Source organism: Asterias amurensis, chromosome 1 (genome assembly GCF_032118995.1).
Source record: "Asterias amurensis chromosome 1, ASM3211899v1".
In the NCBI taxonomy this organism is placed as follows: domain Eukaryota; kingdom Metazoa; phylum Echinodermata; class Asteroidea; order Forcipulatida; family Asteriidae; genus Asterias; species Asterias amurensis.
Genome location: NC_092648.1, coordinates 36240513 through 36254970, shown reverse-complemented (window position 1 = coordinate 36254970; position 14458 = coordinate 36240513). Strand labels below are relative to the sequence as shown.

General features: G+C 39.0%; 1 protein-coding gene across 1 annotated transcript in view; it reads left to right on the top strand.

Moving 5' to 3' along the window:
* Positions 1 to 3695: 3695 nt before the first annotated feature.
* Positions 3696 to 14458, top strand: part of LOC139944872 (NXPE family member 3-like) — a 28824-nt gene continuing 18061 nt past the window's right edge. The window contains exons 1-4 of the mRNA XM_071942061.1: positions 3696 to 3723; positions 3782 to 3867; positions 8871 to 9122; positions 13007 to 13785. Of these exons, the coding sequence (XP_071798162.1) occupies positions 3696 to 3723; positions 3782 to 3867; positions 8871 to 9122; positions 13007 to 13785 (1145 nt within the window). The remainder of the gene's footprint in view (positions 3724 to 3781; positions 3868 to 8870; positions 9123 to 13006; positions 13786 to 14458) is intronic.

The window sequence follows — 14458 nt, the reverse complement described above, 5'->3', positions numbered from 1 at the left end:
TGTGTTAAAAACCACACAAGGTCACGCACTCTCACACATACACAATGACCAATCTCAAGAATACATCCTTATGGAGCATTCTTTTGTTATTTACTCGTGCCCTGCATTGTTTAGCAGTTTTCCATGAACTTTGTACACAAATTTCCTTGAGGGGCACCCAGTTTTTAGAATTCCCCTATGGAGAAATTTGTGTTTCTCCTTGTTTGTGTCTTCCTTGGTCGCCATAAATAGCCGATAATGAGCACACCCTTACGGATTCTGGTATTTGGGGTCTTACTATTCCATCACTCCCTCTTTTGAATTCAAAATGGAATGATTCTTTTGTTAAATCGATTAACGCAACAGGTCAGACTAGTCATAAAACGAAATCAAATAACCCCATTCAGCAGCAGTCGATTCCGCGGGAGGTATAATGGCGGAGTGGTTGTATTAGCTGCTCATTTGCCGAAATTGACCGAGAAACCTGTAAACAAAAATTCAATGTCAGTTAATTTACCACGCCAAGTAGGCCTTCAGACAAAACAACACTGGTGCCGTGCGCCTGTCGTAAACCTAATCGATTTCCATTATTACTAAAAATATACTTTGTTGAATGACAAAGGAAACCATGGCAACGTTTCCCGCCATGCCAGAAAGAGAGAGAGTGGTGTGTTTTTGAGCAACGTATTCTTATTTTCTTAACTACAGCGTCAAGGTTGGGCTTGGTTATTCAACTAATTTATGGGTTAAAGGAACACGTTGCCTTGGATCGGTCGAGTTGGTGTTTGAAAAGCGTTTGTAACCGTTTTTTATAAAATGCATATGGGTAGAAAGATGTTGTAAAAGTAGAATACAATGATCCACACAAACATGCCTCGAAGTTGCGTGGTTTTCCTTTTACCTCGTCGACTAACACGTCGGCCATTTATGGGGGTCACAATTTTGACTCCCATAAATGGCCGACCATGTTAGTTCGCACAGTAGAAGGAAAACCACGCAATTTCGAGGCAAACTTGTTTGGATCATTGTATTCTACTTTTAAAACATCTTTCCAACCATATGCATTTTATAAAAAACGGTTACAAACGCTTTTGTTTTGACCAACTCGTCCGATCCAAGGCAACGTGTTCCTTTAAAGACTTGACAGCTGCCAGCAGAAATAAGCCTTATCAAAAGCCTAAAGCCCGGTTCATACTTCCTGCGAATGCGAATGCGATACAAATGTTGACGTCACAAATTCGCAACGAATAATTCGCAGCAGTTCAACTTTCCTCAACTCACTTGCGAATATCGCTGCGAAAGGAGGGTTATAACATCAAATTTACGTCACATTCGCTTCGCATTCGCATTCGCAGGAAGTAAGAACCGGGCTTTACCACGCTTTGAATGGGTAGCAAAAAACAGAGTAGCACAATCCAACTCAACATAAGTATTGCGATTCTTTTCGCAGTAATGCACATTCTCAAGTTCAGGTCATTACTGTCGAATCCTATGACAAATCCAAGAAACCATAACAATTATCATATTATTGTTTAGCGCTTGATTTGCTCACCTCTGAATAACCGAGTAATTTCGCCATTGAGTCTAACATTGCCCAATGAGTTCGTTTTTAGTGCACTGAATCTATCTCAATAACTGGCGAACTAAGGTGTAACAAGAGCTAAATTGGTGAACCTCGCTGGTTAAAGGAAGAATGGAGGGTGTGGTGAGGGAGCGCCCTCGATTCTTGACTCTGCCTTTAGATGTAGTCTTTATTGATGTGCATGTGGCCACATCCTTGGGCCATTATTAACAAAAACAGGGAAGAATTCACTACAAATTTCTTGCTCACAAGAAACAATGACCTCAGTTCACCCCAGTATATGGAGATATGTGCAAGTAAAAAGGGAGGACACTCCGAACTTTCTGAAACTATTATTTAGTTAGTGCATAACTGCCAAGCCAATTATAAGTAACGAAGCTGGCGGCGGTTTAAAATAATTTGTGGCGATTTTGTTCAGCCAGGCGTTTCATTGTGGGGGTGTGACAGCAAAGGTTGGGAATTTACTTGACTTGAACGTGACTTTCAGAAGCATATTGTTTTGGTAACTTAATACGCATAACTAATGGGTGTAGAATCTCATCAGATTGAGCTTGACTTCGCAGCCAACCTGTCCTATACTTTAATAAGCTAACCTATTATTGCGCGACTTGTTTTACAATGAGTCAAGGGCGGTTTGTATGGTTGCCGGAAAGCAAATACTTGCTTGTGTTGGTACCAAGCAGATATTTCTACACTATTCCCAACGTTCTTGACTGACTGATTCTAGGGAGATCAAGTGCTAAAACCGACACGACCCAACAAGCGTGCCTGAACATCTGACGTCACACTTCGAGTCTCGTGAGTTACGCCAGAGAGTGGCTTCTAGCGAAGGTCAATTCCCGTCCATCTTCACCTTTCACCTAGATCCATATGCAGACGACCGCAAATGCAGCAGCTGCCAAACGTCACCTCGGACCAATCAAAACACAGATAGAGAATGCTTATGTCACTGCACGTTTATCCAATGATATCACTGTATCCAATTAAACCACTGGTTCTAAAAAGCATATGCCTGTCTTTATCCTTGCGGATACAGACAGGGGCACAGTCTGCTGGCGCGTTTAAGGAACACAATGGATCGGTCGAGTTGGTCTTTGAAAAGCATTATAATAAAATGATGCACACAAACATCCCTCGAAATTGCACGGTTTTCCTTTAATGTCGCGAACTAACACGGTCGGCCATTTTATGGAATCAAAATTTTGACTCGTCAAAATGGCCGAACATGTTTGTTCGCGACGTAAAGAGAAATCCGTGCAGATTCGAGGCATATTTGTGTGGAACATTATATTCTACTTTTGAATTATCTATCTAATCATTTGCATTTCTTAAAAAACGGCTTCAAGCATTTTCAAACACCAACTCGACCGATCCAAGGCAACTTGTCTATGGTGGCCCTGAAGGGACATCGCGTATCGCAAACGTGTGCGCATACGTATGCAATGTCGTGAACCAATTCGCGAATATGTGCGCACACGTATGCAATGTCGTGAAACAATTCGCGAATATGTGCGCACACGTATGCAATGTCCCTTTAAATGCGCGAGAAAGGGACTTGAATCAAGTCTAGTCAGACCCTGGAACCGGGTCATAAACGACCCCTCCCTTTTACAGTGTAGCTTGGTCTCAACAAGGTGGCAATGCTTATTTATTAAAATAACATTATGTTTACAATTTTTTCTGAATCAAATGAAAGTTATACAATTCCTCCAAGGTGTGTTTATTGTTGAAGTTCATTGGTGTGTGTTGCTGGCGCAGACGGAAATTAAAAAAAAAATCAAGCTGAGCAAACAATGGTTCATGTTTAGATATCGATCTGAGAAAAGGTGTGTGATTTACAGACGCATCGACGTAGAAAACTCAATCTTCAAATCAATCCAACTTCTTGCTTTTACATGAACAGAATACACATCAATACTGGTGTACCTTGCTTTGGTGTATATGTGGTGTTCACTTCACACAGGTAGACGCCCATTGGTCGTAACGTCTCAACCGATGCTGTCGGTAGAGATACTAACATCCGAAGCAGATCGTAAGGAGGGCGGTCAAGTTCACATGCAGTGTACCGCCACTAACTTTGATTTTCAGATATATACCTTGGGATGGGAGAAAGGCAATATAACTTTGAGACGCAATGAAGAAACCATCACATCCGATTCAAGGTTTAACTTCTCTACCATGCATGAATTGAATATAACTACCGAACTACTGGGTATATAGATTTATATCGGAATGACTCTGGTACGTATACGTGCAATGTCGTCCTCAAAGAGACAAATAGAAGCGGCATTGTATCCTCGGTGCAGGTAATGTAATCAGTGTTGTACTTCCCCTTTCCTATATGCTCCCCTGCTGGGCCCATTTAATGTATAGGTTTTCTCGGTCAAATTCGGCAAATGAGCACTCAATTTAATTTTCATGCGTTCGAATTAAAGTTGTTTTGCTTTTCCAGTTGTTACTGCGTTTCAAATTCAGAATTCGGCCATTCAATTTCGTTTTGGGTCGAGTCAAATTCCTTAAGCACTCTGTTCAATTTAGCGTAGCGTCATTCTTTTTCGTGACACACACGCCTCAAGAAGCGTCTGCGAATCTAAATGCTGCTTTGATGAATTGTTAAATGGAATGATTATTTTGTTAATTTGAATGACGCAACATTACATTTGACTAATCCCAAAACGAAATTGAATGACCCTTTTGAGAAGCATTCGATTTTGCGCGAAATAGAATAACTTGGTGGTTAAATTGGCTGCTCTTTTTCCGAAATTGACCGAGAAAACCTATAATACAGCAGTCGCTGGAACAGAGTTAAATTTCCAATGTTCATCAGAGGTCGGTAACCCACAATTCATGATGGAGATTCTGCAAACTGAATACAACGATACATTCACATTGTCGCATTATGGTGATATGATATCAATGTCCGTATATCTGATAGCTGACATTGATTATGATGATATCGTGTATTTGTGTGCCATTACATCACCGATGTATTATCCTGCTATGAATCGTTCTTGTGTTATCGGGCCAATCAATGTTATCAACATAGAAGAGCAACCGATAACAGTCAAGACGGAAGTAAATGTGATATTGAAAACTTTCCAGTTGTAACTTTTTAAATGTTTTTTAATGTTTTCACTGATTGTTTTAAAAATTGGGTTTTATAACATTTATCTAAAAGTATAGCTACTGCTTTTGTATTTGGGAAACCAGATACTTTGATTTTATGTTTTCATTTTACGGCACATAAATATGATATTTAATACTTGCCTTATATGTCTCCTGTGTAATGAAGCAAATGCTTGTAAAGTGCAAAGTGAATTTTGTTTTTACGAAAAAATAAAACTGAACTATTTTCTTTTTTCTTGGTGCACTTATACACACTTATTCACTTCGGCACTTTACAGGCAGCAAATTTACCTCAAAAAAAAGAAGTGCATCCAATCACAAATTTGCTATACAGCTCAACAAGTGCCAATGTCGCATGAGATTGTGTCCCCTACTTTTGAGAGCGCCCTCTTTTGAACCATCCTCCTCCAGCCCATGTTCATTTCACATAATATGGGGGACAGAATCTTTAGTAGGACACCAAAACTAGTAGCACAACTACGTGAACTAAATTAATAAAGGCCCAGCAACCATTTCAACCATAAGATGTAACACCTTTTTCCTTGCCTCCCAAAAGGAACAGACAATAGCGCAATATAACTTACAAACACACGTGGTTCAATCAACGGTCATTGAACTACAATAATAAGTAAAAAGAAGGGAGCTTTGTATATCCTGATTTAATCTAGGTTGAGGTGAAATAATATTTAAAAAATCAAGGAGGTAATATTTTTGTTTACCTCTTCGTTCACTTAAGAATAATCAATATCGGATTAAAAAAAAAAAAATAAGGCAAAATTAAATTATCAGTTAGCACACGGGAGAAGGCAACACTTTCCCCATATCAGTGAAGCTCAATCATATTCTGAATTGATGCAAGTCTAATAAATTCTTGAACACAAAGAATAAAGAATCTGTTCATTCATGAAAGTCTTTAATATTCCATTTTTTTTAACCACACGAAGTGACCAACTTATGCACGAACCGTACGTCGATCCAAGAAGAATAGGCTGATCCCAAACTCATTATAATGTCCATTGGGGCTACAGACCTTTCTTTTGTTGATAAACAAACCGCCTTGGTTGGCATGGTCAGCCGAATGTTAGTAAAACACTCAATCTTAAAAACAGATGTTTTAACCAAATTCAGCATTTTCTGCTAACTTTCAATTAAATAAAATACCTCTCATAATTATTTGTTTTGTTTTTAACAAAATCTACAAATTTGGTACGTTACATTGTTACAAAAAATAGCGATCTTTTCTTAATTTGCACTTACGGCTTTCCATAGTTTTCCAATCTGGGTTGGCAAAAACTTGGGCTGTGACGTTGCAAAAGACAGGTCTATGTGCTGTTAGACTTGATTCAAAGTCTGTCTAGTGGCTTTTAGTGTACCCGATAGCCAATACTTAATTTCCTGAAATAGCGCCCTCTTGTGGATTAACCTCCATGCCTCTGATCACAGACTGCGAGTTATGACATTTGACATTTTGCAAGCAAAACGATTAGAAACTGCAGTGTATAAAATGCGAGCGCAATGAAGTGAAACATAGGCCTACCTATAGTTTGCGAAACAAAATCCAACACGGGGGCTGACGTGAACGGATGCGGTTATCATGTCCGTATCTGTATATGTATCCGCAAGCTTGCGAAACCTTTATAGAGTCCCTGAACTTGTACCTAAATGAAGCAATCGATTGTAATGCAGGTGTGGCGGTTTCAGTCTTCCGCCGTGTTCAGTTTTCCGGGTGACGTAGCCGGACATTTCACCACGTTGTTCGAACGGTTTAAGCTTTCCGGCGTGTTCAGTTTTCCGGGTGACGTAGCCAGAATACCGCCGCGAGTACCCTGGCGAGTACTGTAGTTCTCTCGGTGACCCCAAATTGTTTATTATTACGATTCTTTTCTGTTTAGTCACATTCTCTTGCCCCATCTTTACACGTATTCATGTGTACAACTTTAAGCAGGTCACACTGCTTGTGCCACACCAAATTCATACGATCCACGCGTTCGCCGCTCGTTGTACTCGTGGACACCGCCATGACAGCTACCGGAGAGTAACACGGATGACTCAATACAGCACTAAAAAGTGACTACTTTTGCTTGCTGTGCGCAGGCATCGCATGACGTCACATTGACGTGATGTTACCGTATTTGGTCATTCGGAAAACACGGCGGAAAAGTGAAACCGCCACACCTGGCTTTATTTAGGGGCCGCACGTCCCAGGCTTACTTCCGTTTTACAAGATTAGTTCACAGGGAAGGAAATGTGCTTATTTTGCATTAAAAATTGTTATTTTTGCGTCTTGTAAAACAAAATTTGTTTACAATCGGACAGTTGAAACAGTATCATGGAAGGTCCAGTGCATAGTTCATATCTCACTGATGAGTGTGTGGGCATAAACACTAAGTAAATACAAAAGCATGCAAGACTTAACGGTACTGGACACTATTGGTAATTACTCAACAAAAATCATTCGCATAAACCTTACTTGGTAACGAGTAATGGAGAGCTGTAGATAGTATAAAACATTGTGAGAAACGAACATGATGATGATCATGTCAGACATGAACAGCTCAATTGTTCGTCGAAGTTGCGAGATAATAATGGAAGAAAAAACACCCTTGTACTTTAAGATTCTTGATATCGATACCTCAAAATTTAATTCTGAGGTCTCGAAACCAAATTCGTGGAAAATTACTTCTTTCTCAGAAACTACGTCACTTCAGTGGGAGCCGTTTCTCACAATGTTTTATACTATCAACCTCTCCCAATTACTCGTTACCAAATAAGGTTATGCTAATGGTTATTTTGAGTAATTACCAATAGTGTCCACTGCCTTTAAAGCCCGTAGAAGCACAAAAATTAGCTCAGCACAGAACAACTCTTACCTAAAAATAAGTGTTATTGTCTGGGCGGATACACTCAAAAATTGCCGTTAAAATAATTGACTGGGTATTATTTTGTAATACTGAATTATGTTGAACCATTTCTGTTTATACCTGTGTAAAACAAGCAAGGGGTTGTTTGTGCACTACTTGTTCGAACTCCGCCCAGCTGTGAAAGCAGAAAATATCGATAACCCAGCTCCCGGTTGATACACAGGCGCTTTAATCAATTAGTCAAGTATACCTGCACTGTTTCACGTCACAGTTTATAGAGGCTCACGCTCTTGAAATCAAAGGATCGATAGTTGCAGTTGTTCGGAACAACTCCGGGAAAGAGAATAGAAACATTATAGAACTCTTTTTCACCACAAATTGCGACGCTTTCATCCAATACCAAAACGGCATAAATGCACTGGACACGATTGGTAATTGTCAAAGACCAGTATTCTCACTTGGTTTATCTCAACATTATGCATAAAAAACAAACCTGTGAAAATTTGGGATTAATTGGTCATCAAATAGCAAGAGAATACTGAAAGAAAGAAATGATGTTGCTATTATAGAAAAAACACCCTTGTTGCATTGCTTTGTGTGCTTTTAGATGCATAATAAAAGGCCTTCGCTTATAAGTCGTTTACTATTTGAGTAAGAAATTACCTCTTTCTCAAAAACTACGTTGCTTCAGAGGGAGCCGTTTCTAACAATATTTTTTTTTCTATCAACGGCTCGCCATTGCTCATTACCAAAAGTGTATAAATTATATGCTAACCATTATTTTGAGTAATTACTGATAGTGTCCAGTGCCTTTACAGATTTGTATACCTTTTGTATATCAAGTTTTCCCGTCTCACTGTGAATGAAGATGTATGTAATAAAATTAACACTACAATATTTAATTGAGAAAGAATCGCATAGCAATATTTTCAGGGAGTCGAGTAAAAATGTTGTACATGCTAATCATTTTCGTTTCACCTGCGAGACGAACATTAATTTCGTAACATCGTTTTACTCATAAATAAAAAATCACAGTTGCTATAATAAATGTATATAATAAAGCAAACTGCCAATATTGGTATGCCTTTTGTGTTCAACACAAGTAATCTAGTTTTTCATGCTGTGGTGGCCATGAAATATTATTATTAAGATACAGCGCTGGTGATCTGATTGGTCACTGCCTAACGTAACTGAGGGTGCACCAGTCATGCGCCGTGGTTATACTGCTAACATCGTCACACAACAACACAGGAAGACAATCGGTCGTATTTATGCACGAAAACCTAAAAATAAAGTACGTGTATACAATTTTTTTCCAGTAGACTTGTTTCCAAATAAGACGTAAGGACACTCCTCGGCAGAATTTGTTGCATTGTGTCTTCCTTCCTATACACGGTTGTGTGTTTACAAATACGGACGCGCGCAAACCACATCATCAACATCAACAACTGAGGATGAAGCCGCCATCACCAAGTAACCGAGATGTCAAGGATAACCGAAAATGCCGGTTCCGCACACTCTTCCAGCTGATGATATTCACCGTGGTCTTTGCTTCCTTGGTATCATACATGCAGGTATTGTGGAGATTTACAATTTAAATAATATCAAAAGCGAAACATTACGGTAGCTCCATCTATGTGGTGAAACACGGACTTTTGCTTGGAAGAGTAAAACCAAACCGCGTCACATTTTGTCATTAATGCGGTCTAAGGGCCTTGTCACACTATGCAACTTGTGCAGGTAACTGGGAGGCAACAATAAACTGCAGAACAAGCTGCAGGACCACATTGGCAGCACATGGGTAATTTTTCAAACAATATCTTACGATCCACAAAAAAAACATGTAAATATTCAAATGTGAATGCCTTTTTTTCTTGGAGATTGCCTGGAACTGGTTGCCTGTAAATGACCCCGTGTAACATGGCCATAATGATGATGATAGTAGAAAACAGACCTTGAAATATTTCTGTATGAAATGTCATACTTGATGAGAAATAAATAAAACTAATAATTTCCCATTTCATGGAGTTTATCACTCAGTGAGCATTTTATTTCACCTTTTTAACCGATGTCATGCAAAAGATGTGTATTATTCATGCAAAAGATGTGTATTCGGTGTTTTTGTGTGTTTTTTCGTGACCAAGATGGCCGATCGATCTCAAACTGCTACAGGTTTGTCAGTTTATGTATATCATGGATTACATACATTGTTACACTGTCAGCAAATGTTTTGTTCGAAAAATTAAAAAATCTGTAATGCTCCCTTAATAACCATTTTGTTCATTGTGTACAAACATTTGAAAGAGATTGTTTTATTCAATTTGTCACAGTTTTCATGACACTGACACAAACGGAGGGGAGCTCAACACAACCCCTCCGTCTCGATCTTTGCTTTTACCTTTCTTTTTCCCCTTTTTTTTTGGGGGGGGGGGGGAGTGGGTGGGGGTGTAAATAGAGAGAAATTTGTTAGTCTTTAAACCGTCGCCCAATCCCATAAAAAGAGCTAAAAACTGTTGGTCAAAATGGTCATGCATAATGGTGTTTTGATTTTGATATCAACAATATGTAGAGCTGTATTATGCTCCGTGCTCGCGGCGGCGGCGGTCGCCAGACAAAACATCGGACTATTTTATTTTTATTTTATTTATTTATTTTAATTCTTCGAACAATACAATACAAAAAAACAGAGAAGGGCAAAAGTTAAAAAAAAAAAAAAAAAAAATGTCATCAAAAAGATGTGCCCACCCAGACCTAGCTCAAAAAAGAGTTATTGAACACTCTAAATTTGCAGTGATTTGCCATTTGTTTATTTGTTGCCTTGTAGCTTTATATCAGTTCCAATAATATTAATTGCTTTTTTCATCTCTTAATTACTGAAATCAGTGTGGCGAGGTTCTTTGGATTCGGAGCGATGGTTGGTTTTTAATCTAATCAAAAAAGAAAACGTGCTCTTTTTAATGGGTTTTTTGTGTCTCAAATTTGCTGCCTGTGTGTTTATACTCAGACATTTCATTCTTTTTGTAATAAAGTAATATTTTTAATGACTATTCTTGTAGACTGTACATTTCTGCTTTTAGCCGCTGTGTTGCAGTGTTTTAATAAACCATAAATAATAATACAAATTAAAACAAAAGATGGCAAGTAAAAAGCAATGCACAAACGATGTACACAAAAACTGCTGTATACAAAATATAAATATTAATATAAATACTCAATATGAATATTGTGCAGAATAAACTACAGTTGCCATAGTAGGCACTGCACCATTTGTTATGGAACTGAGAATGAAGCTTCTCTACGCATACCAGAACAATAAACCACCTACACATCTCATTATATTTGTTTAGGATCAATATTTTGTCGGTATTGGCGACTTCAACCAAGCATAGTTACGATAGTGGTGACAATAAACAAAAACCAAAACAATCTTTTTCTAATTTCTTGCATTCGGTTAACTTGGCTATGAAGTTATTTAGGACTCAAGGCACTGTACACTTTTTCGAAGACCAGTTTTCTTTTTATATTCTCTTTTGATGTCTTCCAAGTCCAAAATATAAAATAAGAAAACATCTGAAAATGTTGGTTAAAATATTAGTCATCGAATTTTTAAGAGAATAATGAAAGAAAAAATATCCTTGTTGCGATATTGGTGTGCTTTCCAGATGCAGAATAAAAGCTTTAGCTGAGGTCTTGTTTTAATTTCAGTGAGAAGTTATCTCTTTACGTTACTTCAGATATAGCCGTTTATTTGCTTGTTACCAAAAGTTTGTATGCTGACAGTATTTAATAACCCAAAGTGCCTTTAATAGTTAGATTATGTTGTTCAGATAGGGCCTATCTGTTGGAACAAACAATGCATCTGCGTGGTTTATTACTATAATGTATATGTTGGGCGCGATCGGTCAATCTGCGCGATCAATCGATCGCATTGCGCTATCGGGCGATCGCGCTGCGCTCTTGAAATATCTATTGGTCGCGCAGCAATCGGTCGATTGCGCAGCAATCGGTTCAATAGCGCAGCGCGATCGGTTGATCGCGCACATTGACCGATCGCGCCCAGCATATATACGTACGCAGTAGTTATCATCTACGTTCACTAATGATATCGTGTACGTACTCGATGATATTCGACACATTCGAATATTATTTTGTTAATTTTTGTTGAATTCAGTGTCATTGCTCTCTATACGCAACGTATAGTCTAGACCAGATTTAAAAAAATAAAAAACTTCGAGCGGCATTTTTGAGTAAAAGTTGGTAACATACCTGATTTAACTAATTTGGGGGTGCTGAATCCGAAAATGATGGATACCAAGGCTAATATTTAGTCCTTCACCCTGAAAAATCAAGTATAAATCAATACAGAAAACCTAGCAGACGACGTACTTCTCACGTGAAAAATAGTCAGGCTCTGCTGTGGTTCCATATTGATGTTGTCAGGATACCATACAGGGCAGGTACCCGGGTGCAGGTCAGGTATCCGTAACAAACTTTTGAGTGTACTGGGTAGATCTGCAATCAAATTGCACTTTCAGAGGGACCAACAGGTGCTTTCAATGTCATGTTGAACGAAATTATGTAATCAATCGGTCATCTTCATCCTTTGTATTGTCCAACGCGTGTATCTTTAGTTTATGTATTTTGTTATGTAAAGGCAAGCCACTACAAAAGGTACACCTATATGGCTTAGTTGCGGGCATTGCCTCCACGCGCTTCCCGCTAGTTTATTCTCTTTCTGTATTTTATAGGCTACCAAATTCGTGGAAGTTACTTCTTTCTCGAAAACCACGTTTCTTCAGAGGGTGCCCTTTCTCACAATGTTTTATACTATCAACAGCTCTCCATTACTTGTTGCCAAGTCAGTTTTTATGCTAATAATTATTTTGAGCAATTACCAATAGTGTCCACTGTCTTTAAGCACTTATAGCTTAGCACTTAGGGCTAGATAGCTCAGTTGATAGAGCGCCGGCACAATAATCCGGAGGTCGTTGGTTCGAATCCCACTCAAGTCAATTCTTTGTTCAACCCCAAAAATCATTTCAACCCAGTCAGTTTCCCTTGTGGTTTATATTCACTTAGAGCTAAGGTAAATGGGTTTGGCGACAGTTAAGCGCGGCTCATGTGAATGCGATACATAATTCGACATTATAAATCGCATCGAATTTAATTCGCAAGGATTGAAGTAAATCAACGGTTGCGAAATGTTGGCAGCGAAATAATGGCTGTGACGTTAAAATATAATTCGCATTCGAACTCATAATCACAGGAAGTCTGAACGAGTCTTTCGACTCATTGAGGGTCTGTGTTTGATTTACGGCCTGAAAATCAGGGTAAGTTTCAGACCTCCATGGGTTTCAGGTCCTGGACGATTTGTGAATGTAAAGGTTCTGCACTGAAGTCATCAATATGACCAGAACACAATAAATATTTGTTGTTCCTTTTATCTTTTGGAATACAGAATGCTGGTGATGGGTCTCCCAACATTGCTGTAGACGAGAAGAAATCGCTTTTTCGCCCTCGTCATAAGGAAGTACCGGTCAAGCCCATAAAGAGACCCTACGAACCCAAGTTAAGTTACGAAAACGACATCTGCTTTCACAAAACTTTCAACCTTAGCAAGACACCATGGGATAAGTGCAAGATGAGCTTTGTTCCCCCAAATGTAACGTTAGTGTCACCGCCTTTGGATAATATAACAATTGGAGATGATGTCCATTATCGAATTGAATCGAATAAACTGGAAATCCCGAGAGACGGCTGTGTTTCTGGCGGTAACTTTTGGTTTGCTGTATTGACGTCCGTGAAGAATCCAAAGGCAAGTTGCGCAGGGTCTGTAACTGATTATTGCAATGGTACATACGACGTGCATGTAACCGCAGCTTGGGCGGGAAATGCCACATTTGAAATTACTCTCGTCCACACGGGCGAGGCTATTAACCATTTGAGAAATATAGTTTGGCCAGCCCAGGACAGGCTAGCTTTCTCCGGATACTACAAGGCAAACAACCAGACCGACGTAAGCAAAATGCCGCAGGGGTTCTGCTACGTGAGACGTCGAGGCAACTGGTCAGGGTATTGTGAGTATCCAAACAAAAAGGCGATGGGTATGACGACTACAATATGCGAGAAGGTCGATGGTGTACCGTGTGATACTCTAAATTACATGAAAAGCCACTCGTCAAAGATTACACATAGCGCCATGACACTGACCGAAAACGTCCACTATCTTTTCACCAGGTACGTATAATTATATAAAGTGATTTTCTTGTTTTGTATCTACATGTATTCTCTTTTGTGGGAACACCAACATGTACTTTGCTGCGTAGATTGTTCTTTGAGAAATTGTTTGCGTCTTATTCTATCTGCACTGCAGAGTCAATTTCGGGGCTGCTTAGTTCTGAAAAGAACTGTCCTGTCCTACATATTATAAAAGGGAAATTGATTTGGTTGGAAAAATCATTTTAAAATAGAATGGTTCACACTTGGTTTTCCTTTTGCTTTGTGAACTTAATATTTGACCCAACAAAATGGTGGAAGTTTAGAAAACCACATTTTTTGAACATTGTGTGAAACATAATACACTATGGGGGTAAGACATCTTTCCAGCTATATTCATTTCATAAAAAATACGCTTTTACCACACAAACCATGTTCCTTTTACTACTTCCTTGTGGGGGGTATCAGCTGGGACCATACTTTCGCTTTTGGGGACTTTTCGTTGTTAGAGGAACATTACATAAACATACGCTTTTACCACACAAACCAATTTCCTTTTACTACTTCCTTGTGGAGGGTATCAGCTGGGACCATACTTTCGCTTTTGGGGACTTTTCGTTGTTAGAGGAACATTACAGAATTGGTTTTGCTAACAAAACAGTTGCTGGCAGTGAAAGCACTTTTATGTAATCCA